General features: G+C 42.7%; 2 protein-coding genes across 7 annotated transcripts in view; one reads left to right on the forward strand and one right to left on the reverse strand.

Moving 5' to 3' along the window:
- The window catches only part of UCHL3 (ubiquitin C-terminal hydrolase L3), a 56,606-nt gene extending 53,280 nt beyond the window's left edge, over positions 1–3,326 (reverse strand). Inside the window, exon 1 of one of the 4 annotated variants that reach the window (XM_075918887.2) lies at positions 2,830–3,326. In XM_075918887.2, the coding sequence (XP_075775002.1) occupies positions 2,830–2,871 (42 nt within the window). In that variant the 5' untranslated portion in view covers positions 2,872–3,326. Of the gene's footprint in view, positions 1–2,604; positions 2,726–2,829 lie in introns of those variants that run through there. The other 3 variants (XM_089775438.1, XM_075918888.2, XM_075918890.2) reach the window with 3 other exon arrangements.
- Positions 3,327–5,981: 2,655 nt separating this feature from the next.
- Positions 5,982–24,052, forward strand: COMMD6 (COMM domain containing 6). Of its 3 annotated transcripts, XR_012900612.2 has the most exons (8): positions 5,985–6,111; positions 8,055–8,113; positions 10,153–10,218; positions 10,344–10,420; positions 10,938–11,106; positions 13,684–13,836; positions 18,023–18,179; positions 23,896–24,052. XR_012900612.2 is itself a non-coding variant. In XM_075918891.2 (7 exons), the coding sequence occupies exons 1-7, from the start codon at positions 6,063–6,065 to the stop codon at positions 18,071–18,073; spliced, it is 624 nt and encodes a 207-aa protein (XP_075775006.2). In that variant the 5' UTR covers positions 5,985–6,062; the 3' UTR covers positions 18,074–24,052. The 3 variants fall into 3 exon arrangements, 2 of the variants coding, with proteins under 2 accessions (XP_075775007.1, XP_075775006.2); XM_075918891.2 differs by having other exon boundaries at positions 18,023–24,052; XM_075918892.2 differs by lacking the exon at positions 10,153–10,218 and having other exon boundaries at positions 5,982–6,111; positions 18,023–24,052.
- Positions 24,053–24,483: the final 431 nt, after the last annotated feature.

Consider the following 24,483-nt stretch of genomic DNA (forward strand, 5'->3'; position numbering starts at 1 on the left):
TTTACAGAAGCTACCACTGACTCAGTGAAGAGACCTTCCTTTGCTTTCGTTTCAGTGAGAAAAACTTCTCACTTTGGACATTTTTCAGGAAACATTCCATATGTACTTAGCATATTGGCAAATGGAAAATTTACTTTAAGATGTTTTTATTTAGAAGTTTTAAGAATTACAGGTTATTGTGAATCTACATTCCTGTTACTCATTTCCACTTTCCTGAACACAAACCATTTCACCATCACTACACCTAATGAAAATAAAGTTCTCTTTCCCCTTCTTATCTTATTCTAACTCAAAGCACATTGAAAATAATGCAAGTTTATCTAGCAGATGTCCTTAAAACAAGGTAACAAGATTAATAGTGTAAGATAGGAATGGCACACTCAAGCTGTGCTTTGTTTTTGTTACTCCTTCTAGCTTAATGAACGTCTGTTTCAATAAATAGCAGCTGAATGGCAAGTAAACCTCCCCCTTCCTGGCTAAGGGAAAGGGAAAGGAAGCACTGTAAGTGGGAAGTATGTATTCTCCATCCTCCACAGCTCCTAGATCTCCCTATGAAGGGATCAAAACCACAGTAGTTTAAAACAAAGCTATGTATACCAGCAATATTTTAAGTTTTGGAACTCCTAAAAGAAAGCTGAATTTGAGTGCTCTTCCCTTGATTACAAAGGAAAACAGACATTTCTCCATTAAAATTTCTTCCAAGTGAAGACTAATTACAGACATTGCTAGTTTTTTAAACTGGCTTTTGTGCATTTTTAAGTGTTTAATATAAGATGGCATAATACTTACATTGTGAAAAATACCTATAATTTTATCCTCACTGTTAGCTCATCCCAAGCTGTATAACATGTTCAGTTTCTCTTTCATTTTTGCTTGTATTACAATCATTAGGCAATGCTAAAAATTAATCAGCCTAAATCTTATTTTCATGTATTCCTTACTAGAAAGTAACCAGACACTTAACTTAGATTTTTGAGGGACTATTCTGCCCAGGTATCCAGTTTATAGATTACAAAACTGGAATTAAAGTTATCTGTATAATTCCAGAAGCACAGAGGGAAAACAGAGAACATGTAGTATAGCAGGGCTACTCAACATGTGGCCCACAAACCATTTGAGGCCTGCCGTGAAGTTTGGGTTTATGCGGGGCTTAACATGCAGCTCGCAGGTGGGATTCTTTGAACATGGCCTCAACTGGGAACATGCTCCACAATGGTGTCTCCCACGTGAGTGAGCAATGAAAGACACAAGCGGACGGGCTAGCTGGAACAGACGGGTACAGGATGTCAGCATTTTTAGCCCCTAGGGAGGAGGTGCTGGGAGTGCCCAGGCATTGTGGGAAGTGCTTTGTATTCATGCCCCTCAGTGTGAAAGAAGCTATTTGCATATATATGCAACCACACTTAAGTTGCAGCTCTCAGTATGCGCTGTGAGTATCATTGTGCCCCACCGCCCCCACCCCACGGCTTCCAAAGTTAAGTAGCCCTGTAATACAATCTCAGACATTTTATTTTAAAACTAGTTTTAATTTTGTCAAGTCATTGCAATGAAATAAAATCATTGGCATGTAGATTGCTTAATTACACAGCTTATTAGGGAAAATAGAAATATCCCGAAAAAAAAGTTAGTTACCTTTCCCTATCCTGCATTTTCCAACAAATTATCAGAGGCATTTCTTAAAATAAACATTCTACAAGGAACAAAGTATATGATTAACTCAGAACACATAGTGGATTATTTCATAGAGTAATAAAACTTCAGCATCCCAATAATCTTAAAAGTGTGATTTTTTTTCTGAAAAAGTCAAGCTATGTTTTCTGGATCAACCTCCATTAGTAGCAAAAGATATATACAGGCCAAGTGCAGCCTTTGGCAAGCCTATTGCTTTTATTAAGGAATTCACAGCTGCAGCTAAGGGCTACATAGACAGCCCTACAAATATAATTTAGCCACTCATTCTATTAACGCATTAAGTAGAATAGAGCTCCCTGTAAGGTATTGTTTCTACAGGTGTGACCAGAGTAAGAAAAGATACAAAACACTTATTTCTCACACCAAAGTGAGCAAATATGACTGAATAAGGAGCAAGTTGCAGACACACTTTTAGAATGTTACCATTTTCACAAACATTTTTCAGAGCAAAAATATAACCATATCCAATTCTGCAACTGGATCTTCATGGGCTAGCTCTCAGACTCTACATGAATACAGAAATACGCATTCAAACACACTCAGAATTAGACCCAAATATGCATAAACAATGGAAAACACACCTTTTATTCATTAACATATGGCGGTCTCAAAACAATTCAAATATACCCTGATCAATAATTCACTTCCACATTTTAAAAAGTGCTGCGCTCTTATGGCTGTCAGAGAGAAAACAAATGTTTCAAGTTCTTCAGAAACTCAGCTAGGGTCAAATGGGCTATGACAGGCCGTGCCAACGGGGAGTGGGGGTAAAATCGGTTTTATTAGGGTTGTGAAGGGGGTGACGTTCCTTTATTACAAGGAAGCCAGAGGAGTTGGGTGCGATGATAAAAAGGAGGAGGGGGGGGAGAAGGGGAGAGGGGACTGGTTAGTCTATAAAGTAAAGCCACTCACCTGATTAATGACCTGAAAATAAAGCAGAAAAGAGACAATTGTAACACCAGTTCTGCCCCCTCCATTTACAGCCACCAAGCCCCCGTGCCCTATCATCATCCCCTCCCCATCGTCCCCACCCAGTCATTGTCTCCTCCTCCATCGCCTCCTGACCCACCCCCTCCCCCGGTCACTTCCCCCCAGTAATCCCCGTCCCCCTGTGCTTCCCCCAACTCCAGCACTCACGTCGGGATTGGCCTCCAGGGGCAGCCAGCGGTGCGCCTCCATGCTGCGGACTCCGGGCGCTCCCCTCCGCGGCGCGGCAGGACCCGGCACTGACAGCGCCTCACGCGGCTACCGCCCATCCCCGCCCCGGGACGGCACCACAGCGAGCGCGGAGGAAGACATCAGCCTCCCCCCCCCCTCCAGGTCCGAGGTGGACGGCGCCGGACCAGGGTTTCTGTCGGGCGAGGGGGCAAACACCAGGCCGCTGGTTGGCCGGGGGAAGGGCCTTGTCCTACCACATTCTCCAATCCCCCCCCCCCCGGTCTGGTACATGGACTCTCCCGCCTGGTAGGGGCGGGCCCGCAGCTGACTCTGCCCCTCCTGCAGTCCCACTGTGTCTGATGGCGGGGGTCGCGGCTGTAGGGTGGTCCCTTCGGCGGCCCCGCCAGCCTCAGTCGGCGACCGGCCCTAATCGCGAGCAGGCTGCAGTGTGACCCCGACAGTCACCTGACAGACACTCTCCCGCTCACAGCCTCCTCCCTCACCCCATATCATACTGACTGATATTCCCGGAACGACATACATTCAGCCACACACACACCACCAGAGATTTATACCCTGACACGCCCAGAACTACACACATTCAATCACACACATACCCTGACACCCCCAGAACTACATACATTCAGCCACACACAGATCCAGAAACTGACACCTCCACATCATTTGTGACTGGCATGCCCAAAGAGGGCTTAGATTCAGATACACAGACCCAGAGATTGAAACCCCTCACAACCACACAAATTCCTACACACATAGACCCAATGACTGACTCTCACACTGAACCACAAACTACTGCACAGATGCCAGTGACTAACACCCTCACAAACCACCCCAGCGACTGACCTACACACAAACACTCCAGACTGACACGACCACACAACCCCAATGACTGTCACAGACTGACACATCTACATACACACAGATCCTTTACTTTTTTGAACACTTCATTTCTTTCCTTAATCTTAAACTTGAGTGCTCACCCCAGAAATCTAAAACTAAGTTTTTGTAAAATATTTACATATTAAACATGGAGCAAATAATAACATGAATCTATTGTCTCAAAATGTGTTGCACACTTTTCCCTTTTTGTTATTTTACACCTTGATCTTTCCAAGATTTGCACATATGGTTAAATTTGCATATATGGTTAACATGTGGTCTACATGTTTTGTTAGTCTATAAAGTGCTATCAGACCATTTGTTGTTTTTTTCTGTACAGAGTAACTCAGCTACCCTGAAGTTTATTAATTGAATTAATCTTTTTGATTTCTAATTCAAAGGTGATACTTGGTACACAAAAATATCACTACTGGAATGCAATGAAGTTGATGGCTAGGGCAGGAAGCTAAACAGAGAGCTTCTTCCCAGTCTTGTTAATCTTGTGAAAGTTACATAGGAAAACTCAAAACCAGGGCAAATCTTCACTAATTCTCCTGTTAGCTTAGCAACAGGGAGCATCAGGAAAACTGTCATCTTCCATTCTATCTGCCAAAGAGAGCAGAATATTTATTTGGGGTTGTTTCTGACTCCAGAATAAGTGGTTTTGTCCTTATCACTTAGCAAGAGTGGATAACAAACAGACTCAGGTTTCCTAGCCACTGTCAAAATAAGGAGCTCTGAACTAAAAAGTGGGAAAGTGACAATTCATCAGCAATATGAACCCCAAGTCGATTTAAAGGTGTAATTACAGAACCTTAGTGAATATGTGCATGAAATACCTCAGGGTTACACAATACATAAGTGATAACCATGAGGTTAAGGAGGTATGTGATCTCCACCTTCACTATAATATAAACAAAAATAATTATATAGCTGGGAAGGGACAGGACAAGACTAGTCAGATTTCTGACCCGTATATCTAGTGCTTATTAATAACAACAAACAAGTCTGTAAATGTTGCACAATTGCAAACCTAGAATTGGCGTTTCAAAATGTATCTAGTTTGGTGAAAAGGGGCTCAAATAAGATGCAAAATTACAGCACAGATTAACCAGTACTGCCAGTATTTTACAATTTTATTAATCAGTTCATTTTCAATATGAACAAATAAGCTCAAATTAATTATTTCGAGATCATGGTTATATTGTAATAGTCAAAGAAAACAGAAAATGGAAAACCTATAAAACCTGCATCATGAGGAGTATCTGATGCTAGATTAATCCATATATTAGATATATATAGGTGGGAGGAGACAGACAGGTCACAAGAACTCTGGTTATCTTGATTTTCAGGCTACTGTACTGAATTGGTTTCAGAGGGGTAGTGGAGTTAGTCTGTAACTGGAAAAACTTAAAAAACAACAAATAGTCTAGCAGCACCTTAAAGACTAAAAACCCACATAGACGGTATCATGAGTTTTCGTGGGTACAACCCACTTCTTCAGATGTTATCTACAGAAGTGGATTGTGCCCACAAAAGCTCATGCTACCATCTATGTTCTGTTAAGTGTGTAAGGTGCTGCTAGGCTATTCGTTTTTAAATTTTGTACTGAATTGGGTAAGTCTTCCATGTATCCTGTGCAGGTCAGATTTTAAGGATCCCAATTTCGTTTTGACACGGACACGGTTGCCTAACACTAATTTCAGTATGCCACACAGCAAGGCGCTGCACATACAGTGCAGGAGCAGAACGCCATGCTCCCGCACCATGGCAAGAGGAACTCATTGCTCGGCAGGGAAAAGCCCAACGACAGTGCTACATTGTCCTGCATTTTCCATTGAGGGACTGCGCTGCTCGAAAACCGGCGTCTGATGACGGGAAGGGAGGAACGGCCCTTTATCACCGGGGTCGCCAAGATCGGAAGGTTTCGCGTGCGGCAAACCGAGGGGAAAGGCCACTGGGAGCCTCCAAACCACGCGCCGCGCGAGACAGGCTGACACGTAGCAACAGCTGCCCCCGGGGAACCCAAGCACCGCGCGACAGCCTCAGACTGAGCCGCGTCACTTCACCGTGACGCCCCCTTCTCTGTCGCTTGATTGACACGCCATGGCGCACAACTAACGACAGCTCGGGAGAGGGGCGGACCACGGGCCCAGCAGCCAATAAGCCCGAGGCGCGGCGGAGGCAAATGATTGGAGAGCGGAGGGGGAGGGTCTGTAGCTACTAACCAATGAGAATGGGCCGCTCGCGGGCGTTAAGCGGAAGCACTGTCACGTGGTGGACGGCTGGCTGGCGGGCGGGAGGGACAGAGAATGGCTGCGAGAGCTGCCCGGGGTGGTGTGAGGTCCCTGGAGGCCTTTGGTGAGAGGCGTAGGGGTGGTTGGTGGGACCCGGGGTGGGGGGAGGAGATTCATGTGGGGAGGGAGGCCAAAGGGAGCGCAAGGCAGTGGGGTGCAGGAGGACCATCAGGGAGGGAATAAGGGTGGTATTTGGAGGAGTACGTGGGGAGTGGGTGGGTGGGGTGGTGTGGAGGGGGGATATGAGTCTAACCTTTGCTGGCACTCCTAGAAAAAAAAGAGACTTGTCATTATGTGTAAGGTCCTACCTAATTTCCAGTCCAGTTTGGTCAATTTCATAGTCATGCAATTTTAAAAATCATACATGTCATTATTTCAGCCATTTTAAACCTTATGTTTCATAGTGTTGTACTTTATAGGGGTTTGACTGAAAAAGAAGTTATGAGGGTTGTAAGGTTATTTTGTGCATGGCGGAGGGGGAGGGGGACATTGCAGTTTTGCCTTCCTTCTGCACTGCTGCTGGCTGGGCTGTCTTCAGAGCTGGACATCTGGGCTATGTCTAGACTGCAAGCCTCTTTCGAAAGAGAGCGTCTAGACTGCACGTTGAACTTTCGAAAAAGCGGCTTGCTTTTTCGAAAGAAAGTATCCAGTGAGTCTGGATGCTCTCTTTTGAAGAAGCCCTATTTACATTGAAGAACGCCTTCTTTCGAAAGAGGAACTTTCGAAAGAAGGCGTTCTTCCTCGTGAAATGAGGTTTACCGCCATCGAAAGAAAAGCCGCGTTCTTTCGATTTAATTTTGAAAGAACGCGGCTTGAGTCTGGACGCAGGGGAAGTTTTTTCGGAAAAAGGCTACTTTTCCCGAAAAAAAACCCTGAGTCTGGACACAGCCCTGGAGAGCAGTGACTGCTGGCTGGCAGCCCAGTTATGAAGTAAGGATGTTAAGGGCTAGTCAACTATCCAATAAGCAAATGCTTATCAGATAGTCAAGTCGACTAGTCCAATGTTCTCAATTTTTTTCATAAAGATACCCTTTTAAAAAAAAGAACCCTCCAGTACCTAAATTTTCAGATACACAAATTTTTTTTCTACCATTATAACACATTTGTTTAAACAGCTAAATCGTAACCAGGCGGGCAATGACATTTTTCGGTGTAAAAAGTACAAACATAATAAAACGCTGTAAAACTGAAAAGAAATTCAGTTTTCTCCAAATTTCAGTTGTGTTGACCCCCCCCCCCCCCCCCCCAGACTTCTCTGAAGTACCCCTAAGGGTACTCATACCACTAGTTGAGAAATAGTGGACCAGTTGATTTTCTCCTCCCCCCATCTCCTCCCTGCTAAAAGAGGATTGAGAGAGGGTACTTCCAAGCGGCAGTGCTGCATGGAGTCTGAATACTCCGTGCAGCACTGTCGCTTTGAAACGCTGCTGCGTTTCAAAGTCCCTATTAAAAAGGCTGGTGCACTGCAGGGGAGGACCGGACACAACCCGGAAATCAGCTGTCCTGGCTTGCACCAGATCATGTCCTCTCCCCACTGTGCTTCTGCTTTTTTCTGCTTCTGCCAGTTCTTAATACATTTAAAAGGCAGAGCTGCGGCAGGGTTAGCTCCTTATCTATTAGTCAATGAAAATTCCATTGACTAATCAATTAGTTGATTAAACTAAATTTAACAACCCTACTATGGACAGTGGCTGCTCCAGCTCCCACTGGTGAACTGGAAAGCATCACCTGTTAAGAGTGATGGTTATTGGTTAACCTTTCACATCCCTAGTCTAGAGATTGTAATGGTCCTTTCTGACCTTAAAATCTATGTGTCTATGGATTCTTTTTGTTACATTTTACCTTCAATGCTGTCATTAAGTATTTTTTATTAGGTTTGCAGAAATCTGATGATAAACTTTTGTATCTTGACAGAAAATCTTGTTTAAAATACAAACACCGTGAGCTGAGAGGATTTATTTAAGGGCTCATAGTTAACTAATAATGTGTGTGTTTGTGTTTTTTAAGATTTTGGCAGCACTGCTGATATTATTCAACTAATACCTCAGGATTTATTTGCTGAGCTGGTAAGTGATCTATATTTAGTTCTTATGCTTTTGTGTAGTATAAAATGTTTAAAGTTATTTTATATTACTAGCTGTTTGAGTGGAAATTTCCCTGATAGGATAATAGTAACGCCCCCTCCACCTTTGCATAAGTGGACCACATTCTCTAGCGATGAGTGAGATTGTTTTTTAAAAAAAATATAAAATTGACTCAAAATACTAATTTTGTTTGAGAGAGACACATAGGAACAGCGTGTTAAACAGTCCCTTTTATGTTTTCCATGCAATTTCTTACAACCATGAAAAAATGCACCTTTAGTGCTGAATTGTGTCACTTAGTTGAAGTTCTGTGTTGTAAGCAGTACAAAGTAGGTGGACTAGTGACTTAAAAATTTTGAACATCTATTTTTGTTCTTGTGGATTTGATAGTATTTAAAGAGATTTTTAGCAGCTGCCACTGACTTAATACATATTCAGGCAGTCCCCGACTTACGCGGATCCAACTTATGTCGGATCCGCACTTACGAACGGGGCTTTCTCGCCCCGGAGGTCGAGGTAGCGGATTGCTACCTGCGAGCTCTGGGGCGAGAGAGCCCCGTTCGTAAGCTGCTCCGGTGCCCCTGGTCTGCTGGAGACCGTCTCCAGCAGACCAGGGGCACCGGGCGGGTTCCCGCGCTTCTGAAGCTTTGCCAGAGCAAAGCCTCAGAAGCACGGGAACCCGCCGCTGCTGCCGCTTCAGTCGCGGTGCCTGTGGTCTGCTGGGGACCGTCCCCAGCAGACCACAGGCAGGGGACTGAAGCGGCAGCAGCTGCGGTTCCCCGCGCTTCTGAGACTGCTTTGGCAAAGCCTCAGAAGCGGGGGAACCCGCCCGCTGCTGCCGCTTCAGTTGCGGTGCCTGTGGTCTGCTGGGGACGGTCCCCAGCAGACCACAGGCAGGGGACTGAAGCGGCAGCAGCTGCGGTTCCCCGCGCTTCTGAGACTTTGCAGACCACAGGCACCGCAACTGAAGGGGCAGCAGCGGGCGGGTTCCCCCGCTTCTGAGGCTTTGCCAAAGCAAAGTCTCAGAAGCGCGGGGAACCGCCGCTGCTGCCGCTTCAGTCCCCTGCCTGTGGTCTGCTGGGGACCGTCCCCAGCAGACCACAGGCACCGGGACTGAAGCCGCAGCCGCGGGGGGTCCCGCGCCTCTGAGGCTTTGCCAGAGCAAAGCCTCAGAGGCGCGGCACCCCGCTGCCGCTGCGGCTCTGCTCCCCTATCCCTGGTCTGCTGGGGGGGGGGGGCGCGGCTAGTGTGCCCCCCCCCCCCCAGCAGACCAGGCTTTTGTTTTGGACCCTGGAGCAGAGCAGCTGGGGCGCTGCCAATTGGTCCTGCAGCGCCTTCTGGGCACTACTGGACCAACCCGGCAGCACCCCAGCTGCTCTGCCCCAGGTCCTGATTCAGCCGCTGCTGGTCAGTTTCAGCAGTGGCTGAATCAGGACGCCTGGGGCAGAGCAGCTGGGGTGCTGCTGGGTTGGTCCAGTAGCGCCGAGGAGCGGTGCTACTGGAGCAACCCAGCAGCACCCCAGCTGCTCTGCCCCAGGTGTCCCCACGTCAGCCGCTGCTGAAACTGACCAGCGCTGACTACAGGAAGCCCAAGGCAGAGTTGCTCTGCCCCAGGCTTCCTGGAATCAGCTGCGGATCAGTTTCAGCAGCAGCTGACTTGGGGAAGCTTGGGGTTCTTAAATTGAATCTGTATGTAAGTCAGAACTGGCGGTCAGTTTCAGCAGCGGCTGAATCTGGACGCCAGTTCCGACTTACATACAGATTCAACTTAAGAACAAACCTACAGTCCCTATCTTGTACGTAACCCGGGGACTGCCTGTACTACTTCTTCACTCAGTATACGTGTAAAGTGGTGTAGCAGACTGTATATTGCCAAAATAGGCTTCTTTGCTTGCTCACTGTATGGGTCAAAGCATTGAAACCACGTGACTCGAAGACTTTACTCTGTATATAGTTATTTTTAAAGCATTATATTTTAATAACTTCTAGTTCTGCTGTTCTTGTAATTTTTTTCTTTGTAGTGTGAACGAATTATTCAGCATCTTAATTGTCAGATTCCAGGTGTCAATACAGTAGAACTATGTCAGGTAAGTTTCCTGATTAGGGGTTATCCAAAAGTAAATCGATTGCATTCATTTTATACAATGTGTACATGGATTATAGAAAGTTTCTAAAAATGACATGTGTTTGTGTTCAACCCTTCTGTTTCTAGAAATTTCAAGCAGCTGGAGTTGAAATGAATGTTGCTGACCTGGCAAAGATAATTAATGTTGTTTCTTTTTTATTCAGGTAAGCAAGAACCTATCCTCCCTATTTCTCTTTTAATTGTAATCTTTCTTTAAAGAATTAAAAGGCAGGGAGCATAAAAGCTGGAAGGGTATAAATTAAGGCTGAGGAAGAGTCAGAACATTTTGACTTTCAGTAGATCAGGGTATCTAAAGAGTTTTGCTAACATGCATTACACTTTTTAAAATTAATTGGTAAATCCAAAACAATCTTTTCTTCACTTAAACTATTTATGGATATTACAGATCTATGGGACATAAATGAGATGAAATTACTACCTTGGTGGGACCTTGCATTCAATTAAATTCTTTGCACAGTTTACTTTGGGGAAATTAAGTAAAATCCTTTGCAAAAAAAATTGTGTAGGTTGCATTACACAATTACTGCAATATTAAAATAATACTCCTGAACAGCTAGAAGTACCAGATATCTGTTTGCCTATTTAAACAAATACATTATTTCTTGAACATTACTTTTGCAAAAACATACAGATTGTTTTTGTTTTTAAATCTGTCTACAGCACAGCTGCCAAAAACAACCTCTCTGTGGAAGAACTGACCACTGGCATGGGTAATGTGATCAATATGCTGCCAAAACATGCAGTTCAAGTAATTCGTCAAATATGGAATGAAAAAGGTAGTTCTATCAGTGTGTCGGAAGATGCTAGAAACATGGCAACAATGGGACAGGTAACTACTCAGACTTCTGATTCAATAGCATTAACTCTCCAGAAATGTCAGTGCTTTGTGGTAGATACTGCTGCAAAACTGGCAGATATATAAGGGACTGTTGGATGCCTGGCAACAGCTTAAAAGGAAATGGTAACATTTATGAATCCAAAGTGGTAGAAGAAATGAATGATTTATTTGCCTGTACCATTGACTTCCTGAATTCTCCTTTGTCTCTTGTCCTGAAATAGTGTTCTTTATAGTAATGCAAACATAAGCTTCAGAGTACTTTGGCATAACAACTTGTATTGTGGGAGGAGGGGGACTTGCAGTTGAAGTCCATGTTTGTTTAAGGCAGTGGCTCTTGGCTTTTCCAGATTATTTACCCCTTTCTGGAGTTTGATTATCTTGAATACCCCCAAGTTTCACCTCACTTAAACTACTTGCTTGCAAAACAAAAATACAAAATTGTCACAGCACGCAGTTAGCAAAAAAAGCTTGTTTTCTCATTTTAGCCATAGACAGGCAGTCCCCGGGTTACGTACAAGATAGGGACTGTAGGTTTGTTCTTAAGTTGAATCTGTATGTAAGTCGGAACTGGCGTCCAGATTCAGCCGCTGCTGAAACTGATCAGTTTCAACAGCGGCTGAATCTGGACGCCAGTTCCGACTTACATACAGATTCAACGTAAGAACTCCAGCATCCCCAAGTCAACTGCTGTACCAAAGCCGCGGAGCACGGGGGCAGCGGGACAGCCCAGATGCGCCGTGGCTGTCCTGCTGCCCGCGTGCTCTGCGGCTTTGCTCTGCTTTGCTCCCCGTCCCCCTGGTCTGAAGACCAGGGGGATGGGGAGCAAAGCGGCGGAACTGGGCAGTCTGGGCTGCCCGCTGCCTGCGTGTTCCGCCGCTTTGCTTCCTCTCCCTGGTCTGCTGGAGACCAGGGAGAGGGCCCCGTTCGTAAGTGCGGATCCGACATAAGTCGGATCCACGTAACTCGGGGACTGCCTGTAATTATAACCTAAATCTCTTGTAATATAAATACTGGAGGGGGAAGCGTTTCCTGAGAGAGAATCCTGCACGTGAATAGTTTTATGTTTGGAACCTCTCCACACCAGCTGCCTCTAAGATCTTGGTGAAAGATGTGCCTGTGCCTGGTGACAAGGAGGTCTGAGATGAATGGTTTCTCCTTTGTTGTGGCCTTCGTACCTTTGAGAGGTGACTTCATCCACCTGCTCTATCACTGAGGTCTTATACTGGATTGTGTTGTGTACCACTTTGTCTGGTACCTTACCTTTGACCTTATTGCCATGGGTGACCATATCAGCAGTTCAGGACTCCCTACAGAGTCACTCTTAAGTACACACAAGCATCTCTACCACACCAAGATGTTTGCCCAAGGAGAAGATCTGTTTATGTAAATATGCTACTTATACTTCCATGTAAACAAGCCATTTTATGCCTTAAAATTTTAGTTTACATTGACTTGCTAGTGCTTTGTACGTAGCTTGTTGTAAAATGAGGCAAATATTTAGATGAGTTGATGTACACTCTGCATACTTTCAGGGGTGCATATATACCCCTGGCTGAGAGCCACTAATTTAAGGGGTCTGGGAAGGGAAGAGCATAGTTTGGTTACTTTAGAGCAGTGGTCCCCAACTTTGCGTGGCTGCCGGGCACCCGGGGGCAGAGCCACTCACATGCCAGGCACACGGGGGCGGGGCCACGCATGCACAGCGCACCCGGGGGCAGGGCCACCCACAAGCCATGTGCCCGGGGTCAGCACTGCGCATGGGCCACGCGCCCGGGGCCGCCCACGAGCCACGCGCCCCGGGCCGGCCCTGCGCATGTGCCGCACGCCCAGGGGAGGGGCCGCCCATGCGTCCTGCGCCTGGAGCCGGCACCATGCATGTGCCGCGCACCGGGGGCGGGGCCAGCTCAGATGCGTTGGGGACCACTGCTTTAGAGAATCTAAGGGGTGACTGTCTTTTATGATACAGCATGTCTCGCGGTTATTTTCCATTTCCTGCCCCTATACACTTTTGGGTATAGCTGAATAGATAATTGAAGTGATCCTCAACAAGAGGTATGTGTACCCTGGGCCTGGGGATACACGCATCTTACAGAAGGTACAACTCATATAGATATTTGCCTAGTTTTACAACAGGCTACATGAAAAGCACTAGCATCTCCACTTTTTTTTATTATTATTTGGTCTTTCCACTTGGATTTAAGGGGTTTGCTAAAAGTAACAAAGCATGGTGTAAATGGCTTAAATAAAATCTTCATTTCAGGGCTTGATAATGTAATGGTCATACATATTGCAATAGCATGTGCATTAAATGTTTTTGAATAGTAGGTTTAATTTGATCATTGCTCTATATCAAAAGGGATGAGAGGAGCTTTTGTTTTCCAACCAGAATTTCACACGGTATCTAATTTTTTAAATTTATTTTTTGGTATCCTTTATTTTTTCAGTGGGCTATTATGCATATCCGAGTTACCTTGGTGGACTAATATATTGCTGATAGTATAGAATTGTGAGAGTAGGATTGATTGAAAGTGGTTTTTAAACAGTTGGATTACTCTTACCTTTCTGCAGGTTATAGATATCCAATGGAAACTGGGAATGGCAGTGAGCTCTGACAGCTGCAGATCTCTTAAGTACCCTTACATTACAATTACACTTAAAGTGGCACAGCCTTCAGGCCAGATAATGAGCAAGTGTCTTGAAATGACAATACCACAGTTCCAGGTTTGTAATCCAGTTTCATACAATATTTACTCCTCAAGAATACTATTTTCCTAATAGAAATCTAAGTGTTTACATGAAGGAAAGCACATTTCTGTGGCAATTATATATGTGGTATTTGAAAGATGAGGTTTCAGTTAATATTCCTACATATGGTTCACTTGAAAAATCCTTTTGTTTAGGCACCTCTAGCCAAACAATATTAATTTCATAAGAACTTTTGACTTAAGAATTACAAGTTAAAACTCCGGTCATCTGAAGAAGTGGTCTGTGCCCGCGAAAGCTCATGATACCCATCTACATGTTTTGTTAGTCTCTAAAGTGCTACCAGACCATTAGTCTGTACAGGAAAAAAAGACCAACTCGGCTACCCACTGTAGCAAGTTAAAATTGGTTTATCCTTCTCAAAACCATCCCATTTCAATAAGTAAAACTGTAACTAAAGACTACTAGATCTTTTAGCATGTTAACTCACTTGACTATCTGTCTGGCTTACTACCCAGATTGCCTCTCCTGCAATCGCTGAGTGTGACTACAATTCAAGAGGTCTGTGGGACTGCTCCATACTTAAACTGAAATTTGCAATAAACCCTAAGACAAACTGTAAAGGATTTTTTCCCCCTGATGGTTAGAAGCAATAGCAAGTGCTAGTAGTCAGGTAACGTGGAGTTCAAGTTTCTGTGAGATCATCTGAAATGGTCCGGGTCAAATGGGTAAGGCCCTAGGATGTGATATATTCTTAACTCTAGACACAGAGAGTTAGCTGCTATTTAATAAAGTTTTTAGTTTGGTGAGATAATCCCAAATTTAAACATAAATGACTTGTTCATGTTCCTCAAAGCAGAATCATCATTTAATTATATATAAAATGTAAACTGTGCAACTCTTCTGGTTTCAGCATAGTAAACACAGATCTACCAATTACTTGAATCTTCATAGCTGAACGTACACTAGCTTTTGGAACCATTTCTGATTGTATAATTAAATAGCAGCTGCCAGTTAGGTCTCTTCTTCTTCTGTTCTTCCTGGCCTATGCAGTAAGTACAGAGAAGTGAAAATAGACTTCCATTTGGTTGATCTAGATGCAAGGGACTTCCAAATGCTGAACACAGAGACCTCTCAGAAGTGTGATAATGTAAGCAAGCTATATTCATAAAAGTGAAAGAATAGCACCTACCACTAGGAACAATGCTGTATGAAAAAAAATTCTTCACTTGGAGATAGGGGCATGTGTTAGTTTTTGCAACTAATGCTATGAATGGAAAAAAAACCAAGAGGAATGAGCAGAGAAAGGAAAGGTGCTTAAGCATGGATCAGCAACCTTTTCAAACCAGAGATCTAAACTACATCAAAATTCAGAACAAGTGGTCAACAAAGAGCTGTATAAGAATGCCCATTTGCATGACTGAAAATATATACAGTAAACTTCTGGTAATCCGGCACCTTTAGGACCCAGGGGGTGCCAGATTATCAGATATGTCAGACTATTGGAAGGGGGGGCTGGGCTGGGGTGGGAGGATGAGTGGGGTTTGGCTCTGTGGGACCAACCTGGCAGCACCCCAGCTGCTCTGCCCTAGACTTCCCCAAGGCAGCCGCTGCTGAAACTGACCAGCGGCTGACTCGGGGAAGCCCGGGGCAGAGCAGCTAGGGTGCTCTGCCGCAGGCTTCCCGGAGTCAGCCACTGAGCAGTTTCAGCAGTGGCTGACTTGGAGAAGTCTGGGGCAGAAAGCTGGGGTGCTGCCAGGTTGGTCCCGCAGCGCTGAGCGGCAGCGCTATGGGACCAATCCAGCACCCCAGCTACTCTGCCCCGGGCGTCCTCAAGTCAACCGCTGCTGAAACTGACCAGCGGCTGACTCAGGGAAGCCCGGGACAGAGCAGCTCCAATTGTCCGGCTGCCTGGAACACTTCCGGGTGGTGCTGGACTATCAGGAGTGCTGGACCACTGGATGCCGGACAACTGGAGTTTTACTGTAACTTAATATTAATTGACATGATGATTAATAATAGCATAAATGAAACCTTATACTCACAGACTTTATTTAATAGTACTTCTGCTGCATCTTTTTGCACATTTCTTTGAAGTTTACATCATAATTGGTCAAATCCAGCTTTATGCACGCATCCAAGTTGTCTTCCATCAATCTTACGGCAGGGGGTTGGGGATGTGGGCATGCAGGAGGAGTCTGGATTGGGGTGTATGATGGGCTCGGCACAGGATTGAGGGGTGTGGCAGGGTGCACAAGTATCATGACGGGGGACTGGGCATGTAGGGTCAAGGAGTTTGGGGATGTGGGGGTTTTCGAAAGAACCCTTATTCCTGGAAAAAATGAGGTTTACAGGTTTCTTTCGAAAAAGTTTTGTTTGTTTGTTTGTTTTTTAAAAGAGCTATGTCTAGACTGCTTTTTTCAAAATAACCTTTTTCAGAAAAGAGATTGGATGCAATTATGCAAATGAAGTGCGAGTTTTGTAAATCTGCACTTCATTTACATTCCTCTTTTAAAAGAGGAATATAGTCTAGACGCACCCCCAGTCTTGTAGCGGGCTGCATGACTGGAGCACCAGCGTGGGCTCTCTGCTGCAGAGGAGCTGAGCTCGAGCTGCAGAAGAGCTGTATCTGCCTCCCTAGTGAGCCGTAGGTTGTTGACCTCTGTGCTACAGTGTCTATCAGCAATGGGCAAGTGGCTAATGATTGGGCAGCAAAAGTGGCGATCTCACTGAACTACATGATTGTTGTAACCAAGATGGTCTCCCAAGATAGGCAAGTCTTGATAACTGTGCTTGTGTACTTCAAATATGTAATATGTTAATTAAATCATTTTGCTATGACTAGCTGCAGATGGAGCACCCAGCTTTCATAGTCAATGTTGTGTGCAATCTGCATGCACCTTACTTCACACGCCCTTGCTTTATGTGTGTGTCGCTTTAGTAATATCCATACCAAAAAATGAAATGGAAAGAACCAGTGGAATTTGGCAACCCTTTGCATTGGCAATGGTAAATAAAATGTTTTGTGGGCAGCACATGGAACCCTGATGGGCTGCATGTTGTCCCCCATTGGTCTACATGGTTTCTGTACATGGATTGTCTGTGTTTTTTGGCTACAGCATAAGTACAATTGATTATCTCATTATATGGGAGACTACAGTGAAACCAGTCACAATCTTTTCTTGATAGTGTGTGGAAAAATTCACATAAACTGGTACAAGTAGTAGACAAGTGTGACTGTGAAGCTGCAAAAATTGGCAGGGGGGTCTCTGGACATGTGTAATACTTGAAACTTTTTTAAAATCACTAGTCCAGTTAATTCTTTTTCGCTAAAGCAGAACAATCTTGGCCTTTGACATTACAATTTTGTATACCCTTTTGCTGGCATTTGTGGACCTACTTTAACATCCATTACAAGATGGTTTTATTTTGGGTTACAGTATAGCAGTAATGATATTGGTGGCTTCCCGCTCCCCACCTTGAAATGTTCCAGTTCTGCCTCACTGTGTTCTGCTATTTCTGTGTCTTTTGTTCAGTCTCAGCATATTTGAATACCTATCCAATGAAACTTTTGCCCCCTCCTTCTCAGTCATCTTGTGATTGTATGATCTTGAATTGCTTAACTTACAGCTGCAAACTTGGGGTGATAAGAGAGCTTTTGTTTACCCATCAGAGTTGAATTATTTTAAAGGATAATTACATTCCCCTTTGTTTTGGAAGTCTATGGATAGATTAAACCCTTAGTGAAAAGTGTGAAGGAAAGGGATGACTGGTAACTTTTCGAGTCTCTCAACTGTATACATTGGAAACACTTTAATTTATTGCTGTTCAGTTGCTATGTGAGAGGAACACTGTTCACTTCGATGATTTCAAACTTAGAATAAAAGTACTTTCAGGGACGACTACTGTCAATTTCTGGGGCCCTACAATCATATTTTTCTACTTCTAAAACATTTTTTCTCTCCTGTTTATATAGGTGGACAAAACCACACAAATATGACATCAGACAATACTGAAAGTAACTTTACAAAAAGTGCTGACTAATGCATAAAGCAAACTGGAATACAGTTCTTAGATTTCAGTTAATCATAGGTGTTGCTTGTAAATATCGGGGGGGAGGAGGGGTTTCCCAACAAGAAGTTGTTGGCTTTAATGACAATTAAAATTATTTAAATGTAGTTTAATAATGCCTCTTCTTTTTCAGGACTTCTTCAGACATTTTAAGGATATGGCAGCTGTTCTTGAGACTGTTTGAGCATAAAACTGCTAAAAAAAAATACTTACTTCAAAGACATGCTTTACTTGATCCAATTAAGCCTTCCTATCTTGCACAAGTAATTAAGTGTCAATGTTTATGTAAGGTATGTGTTCTCATTGTCCTGTAAAAATATTTTCCAGTGTATCCTTTTTTTTATCACACTGAAAGTTTAAAAAAAACAAACCCCTACTAAGTATATGCAAGAGTTGGTTCTTTCAGTCTGAGTACAAGCGTTTTAGCTCTATAAAGGCAGAAGATTATGCTGCATAGCTAAATGGTTTTTTTCCCCACAACTGCAGATTTTTTTTAACTTTGCAACTACAGAAGCTACGTATATAAACCGCAATGTGGAAACACTCAAGAAAATGCTAAGTGAGAAGACTCTTAGAAGAAATGTAAACCCCATGTTTACAATTTTATCAAATCATGGTGCCATTGTGCACATGAAATCAATTATTTAGCTATGCAGAGCGCATAAAATTATAGTCAGCGAGCCATGAGGAATAGTGAACTGATAGATTTCAGTTGTATCAAGGAGGTTGAAAGCCTAATTTTTACTTGCTTTTTGTTAATTATTGGAGAATATCTTCTTTCCTTCAATTTAATAAATGTTTAATGTAAATTTAGTATGCTTAAATAGTTTCATAAATCTGGATTTTCTGTGTCTATGGCAGTAAATGTTTCTAGTGACAGAGACCTAAAATCTTAATTATGTGCAGGGAGGTTAACATGGACTAAGGAGAACTTATTTTCAAGTGAATGTATGTTTTAAAAAATATTTTCAGAGCAAATATATAAGATTTATAGCAAGTTACTTTATTGCTAATGTATGTTCTCTACTAAAACCAACTTTAAACTTGTGGTATTTACTTACTATTCTGATCAGCAGATTCATTTCCTAATTAAACTGGAAGATTCCATTTCAAGACCAGAAATGGAAGCTTAAAGTCAGACTGATAAAAATGTATATTACTTATATATCATAAGTACCTAAAAGGATGTTACAAGGAGGAGGGAGAAAAATTGTTCTCCTTGCTTCTGATAGGACAAGAAGCAATGAGCTTAAATTGCATCATGAGAGAGTTAAGTTGGACATTAGCAAAAATTCCCTCTCAGGGTAGTCAAATGCTGGAATAAATTGCGTAGGCAGGTTGTGGAATCTCTATCACTGGAGATATATAAGAGCAGGTTGGATAGGCATCTGACAGGGATGATCTAGGCGGTGCTTGATGCTACCGTGAAGGCAAGAGACTGGACTTGATGACCTCTTGAAGTCCCTTCCAGTGTTCTAGGATTTTGAGACAGTTTTAAGAGTCTTAAGTGTCTCTTTGAGCTGCAGTACTCGCTCTGCTAGTAGTTCACAGGTCTTCATTACTGTCTATCCAGAGATTTGTTATCCTGGTCAGTCAAAAGTCAGATTCTGACATGGCCACCTATGATCAAGAATGAAGGTAATTTCACATGTAGAATAATAGATCCAGCTGTCCATTTTTGTGTTTTCCTATTAACCAAATAATTAAAATGGAAGATAACGAAATGGAATTAGGCATACTGAAAACAAATTACTCTGATGTAATAAATATGCTGTTGGTATTCAAGTCAGATGATGTTCTGCTTGCGCAGTGGAACAAATAAATCATATATGAAAACAGAACGGATATGGGTTAGTTGACTTAGTCTTGATTAGACTAAAGAGCTGGAAGTAGGCTGAGGCAAGCAAGAAGGGGAAAAAAAAAAGGGCAGCTGTCATCTGTGTTCCCTCTAGGGCTGTGTCCAGACTCAGGGGTTTTTTCAGGAAAAGTAGCCTTTTCCCGAAAAAACTTCCCCTGCGTCCAGACTCAAGCCGTGTTCTTTCGAAATTATTTCGAAAGAACGCGGCTTTTCTTTCGATGGCGGTAAACCTCGTTTCACGAGGAAGAACGCCTTCTTTCGAAAGTTCCTCGTCCGAAAGAAGGCGTTCTTCAATGTAAATAGGGCTTCCTCAAAAGAGAGCATCCAGACTCGCTGGGTGCTCTCTTTCGAAAAAGCGGATTGCTCTTTCGAAAGAAGCCTGCAGTCTAGACATAGCCTAGGAGTCTAAGCTGTTGGGCAGCACAGCTTCACAGGTGATTAATCAGCCCCACCCAGTCAAAGGCTCAGGGCTCCTTGTATGGAGCTGACTGACTGAGCAGGATTGATGAATCCCCTTTGAAGCTGTGCTGCCCCACAGCTTAGAGGGAACACTTGACTGTCATCCATATCTCCTGACCGAGGGACTACATCTACCATTTGATCTAGTTTTACAATATTGAAGGTAGTTGAACAAGAAATGCTTTTAGAACTGGGATGGATGGGCAATAATTTTGCAGGGGTGCACTTGAATTTTTGGTACATGGCTATGGGACGCCTCCACCCAGAAAGGGGCAGGGATTGGGGTGAAAGGGCGGGGCTGGAAACTAGTCTTCTACCTGAGTTGTAAACCATTCAAACTCTAAGCTTTGCTGGATGTGTCTGCTCCTTTGAGGATAATGCAGGGATGACAAAGAGTTGCACTGAATTCCATATGAATTGCAAGGTGATGGACCTAACCTTAACAATAGTTTTGGAACCTGGAACCTTACTTGAGGAACTCTCTGTGCAGTTCAGATCAGTAGATTTGTACAAGTGGCACTTGATTGATCTGAAAATGAGAGGGAGCTGATTTGCAGGACATTTTCTAGGAGGGGGCTTAGCCTCTAAAATATACTTCCTTCCTCATTCTGCCAGGCCCTGGGTTTGTTGATTTAAGCATATTATAAAATCAAGGGCTCTGAGTTATTACACAGAATTCTTTGTCAGGTATCTGACTGACTACTGGTTCTTGCCCACAAACACAGGGTCCAACTGATTGCCATATTTGGGATTGGGAAGGATTCCCCCACCTCCTCCCCAGATCAGAGTTTAGGGGTTACGTTCTACAAGTTGGTAGATGAAGGTCTATGGGCTGCAATGTGCTGCTTAGACTAGATGTTCAGGATTGTCCCTTCTGACCTTCAAGTCAGAGTCTAAAACTGTCAATCATAGCTACGTAAAAACTCAGTGATAGTAACATTAATCAGTACTTTGTGAAACATCTCTGTATGCCAGGAAATTGAAACTTGCTGGAAGAACCCCAGAAGCCTGTGTTTGGTATTACTGTTCTGATAAAACTCACTGAACTCCTTATTTTTTTTTTTTAAATAGATGTTAACTGAAAGTTGTCTATTGAGACAAATCTCAGATATTTTATTTGGTTCTATGTAAGAATTGCAACATTAAACAGTGGAGCGTTTAAATACTAAATTAAAATTGTTTTAGAAATTGAATTGTGTGGAATAGTAATACTAAAAAGTTAGATAAAACTTTACTATTGCATATTGGTGTGGAATCAGAATTCTTTATTCTGTTACAAATCTGTCTTGTATTTAATATTTTCTGTTTTAATACAGATTTCTATATACCATGCACATTTTTGTATGTTTATAAACTAAAAAATATTAAATATTTGGATAACAAATTTAAGTGGTATAGATGTGCTCATGCCGGTTCTTACTTTGTTGCATGAAAGTCTGTCTTTACTCCCTTGTGGACACTTTTTTAAATAACACTAAAGCAGTCTTCTTTCCATACTGAATTAGACAAAACTTGCCAAGCAGAACTGTTCCATTAGTTTATCTTGCTGATCCTACACTGAAAAGGGTAGGGGAATGGAGGAATTCAAAGCTACATTACAAAAACTACATGGATTATTTACACCCTTAATAGTACATTTCCAAGATATTTATAGTATATGAACCTGGAAGATGGCATAGGTGCTGACATCATGTGGGACTGGGGAAAAACAGTGGGTTCTCAGCATGTACCATTAGCACTCCCACTCAACTTCTCTTCTCCCAGTGCCTCTGACCAACTTGTGGGCCCTGCTGATCAGTTCCTCCTCGCCAGTATCTCCTGCTGGTCAGGAGCATGCAGAAGGTACTGTACTGGAAGGGAGGAAGAGAAGCAGTGGGTCAGAAAGCTGGGATTGAGGTCTTGGGGGAAGGATTGGAGTGGGGGCTCTAAATTTAAAATCTCAAATTAAAAAAGCAGTCATGTCAGGGAAGATTTGTCCTTAAAGAACCTAAGATACTTAGTATTTCTACTCTGATACTTTGAAGGATTGAGGTAAACTTTGTGAAGGGTTTTTTCTAGGATCATATTCTGTCCTTTAGAAGATTAACACCCTTTCCTCTTCACCTTGGAAAAAGCCTTTGCTCTCCAGGATAGGAATGTGAAAGGTTAACCTCACCCTTAATGGTTAAGGTTGGGTGGGTGACACCAGCTGTGGGCCTGCTATGGACAGGAGTTGTTCTGGCTGGCCCTGGTGTGCCCTTCATAGGCAGGGGCTGCTCCTTCCCCTTTAATTGATTAACTGGTTAAATATGATGTTTAACTGGCTAACCAATTAAAGAGGATTTTACATCCCTGCTCCAGGACTTTATAAAAAAAAATCATTGGATCAATTATGCTATCAGCTAATTAACTTAATCTGGATGTGTGTTACTGGGAGCCACTGGTTTTTATTCTCTTGTTTTGAAAGTTCCTCCCTATTGTCAATCTTTCCTTTGTTTTTCTTTGTAAAAATGTTTTAAAAGGAACTACTTCTGAATTTCAGAATAACTAGCTCCATTCTTCCCCCTCCGAATGAGCAGTCTTACAGTCCAGTTCTACTTCCCTCCTTAAATTAAGTAGATTAGACACTCATTTTTGAAAACCTAATGTCAGTTGTCTAAAGTTTAGGTTCAAAGCTTTAGGCATCACAGGACATGTCTACACTAGGAAATTATTTCAAAATAAGTTACTTTGAAATAAAAACTCACAAGATAACTATTTGAAACAGTGCCCACACTACAGGGAAGCCTTGAAATTAGTCCAAGGCAGGCTTCCTTAATGTTGACGGGCTACCTCAACCTAGAACCCAGGAAACTCATGGAATTCTGGAGCAAACCGCTCACCTGAAAATCAAAATGATCATCTGGAAATCAAAATGTGTAAAAGGCTATTTGATCCACTCATTAAGAATCATTTGAATTAGAATAGATATGTGCTTTTGGTCAGCTGCCTGGAAAAAAATGGTGTTTAAAGACATGACTATATGTCTCTGAATATGTCCATATCAAAGTCTCCAAAAACATAGTGCAGTTTGAGAATATGCTGACCGATTCTCTAACATTTCTTAATTCTTTAATGCTCTAAGCCAGTGGTGGTGCCTCTCGAACAGATACTCTTGAGATACTTCTAATGTTAACAGCTTTCAGCAGTTTTTTCTCTTTGCAGTAAAGATTGGGGCAGTTTGGGAATTTGGAGAGTCTCTCTCAGCTGTCAGGAGCTGCTATTTATTAGATTTTATAGGTTTCCTAGTAACTTTTTCTGGTTAGGTAACTGAGACTGGTAAGTGGCAAACTCCATCTAGTTTCACTAGGAATCCCTGTAACTTATTGTTAAGAATGTACAAATGTCCTTTTTCCTAAGTCTGAGTGTTTATACATGTCGGAATGTAAAATGGAAATATGTTGTTAATTTCATACTGTGTGCACAAGGGACCAGTTAGAGTACAATTTTGAAGTAATGTTTTATGTTAAAAATGAGGGGGATCTTAGTTTTAAACCATTGAATATTCTTGCATTTTATAGTAGCAGTCACTAGGGGGTGCTGTTATGCATGATAATTTTTCATACATAAATAAAGTTAGTCTTTGACTAAGTACTGTGGTGGTGAGTGTAGTAGTTCTTTGAGAGAGATTGTAGCAGATGCTGAAGAATTCACTCCGCTTTCTTCTTTAGAGGTGAAGGTATTTCCTGAGAGACTAATTTCTTGAGAAGCTGAGTGCGGTTGAGCTGAGATTTCTGGAAGAAGGGATTGATTGCCTGAACACTGTATGTAATTACCTGTTAAAGGACTATTGTGCAGCTGTAAATAAAGCAAGTTACATTTGCAATATTGCCAGACTTCCATGTCATTGCTTTCTCCTCCATTGGAAAATCATCCTATAAGGTTCCACACACTGGTGTTGAAAGAAGAGATCACACTATTTATAAATGTCTTTGGGATGAATAGGAGCAGTAATACTCTTGTGGACATTGCAAACATTCAGATAACTAAAGCTTTTTTCACAGTGGTTAACCTGTGAAACTCAACCCTATCTGTTTTGCTTGTAAGGCCACACAGGCAGGCTTGCTCACTCACTGTCAAACTCTCTCAAATATATAGTAGATTCACACATACAAACTTCCAGGTGTGTGTAAAATAAATAAAAGTCCAATGCCTTGATAAAATAAATACTATATACAGCAGTAAAAGTGATGTACTGTAATATCATAGTTACTTATAACAGTAGTTATGCTTTATACTTTTACATTTTTTCCCTATAT

Source organism: Pelodiscus sinensis, chromosome 1 (genome assembly GCF_052426305.1).
Source record: "Pelodiscus sinensis isolate ZL-2025 chromosome 1, ASM5242630v1, whole genome shotgun sequence".
NCBI lineage: Eukaryota > Metazoa > Chordata > Testudines > Trionychidae > Pelodiscus > Pelodiscus sinensis.

Bases quoted from the DNA above. Each gene is read 5' to 3' on its own strand.
- COMMD6 (XM_075918891.2), top strand. From the start codon at position 6,063: ATGGCTGCGAGAGCTGCCCGGGGTGGTGTGAGGTCCCTGGAGGCCTTT. The intron at 10,421-10,937 runs GTAAGCAAGAAC...ATCTGTCTACAG, and splicing joins GTTGTTTCTTTTTTATTCAG to CACAGCTGCCAAAAACAACC. The intron at 11,107-13,683 runs GTAACTACTCAG...ACCTTTCTGCAG, and splicing joins ACATGGCAACAATGGGACAG to GTTATAGATATCCAATGGAA.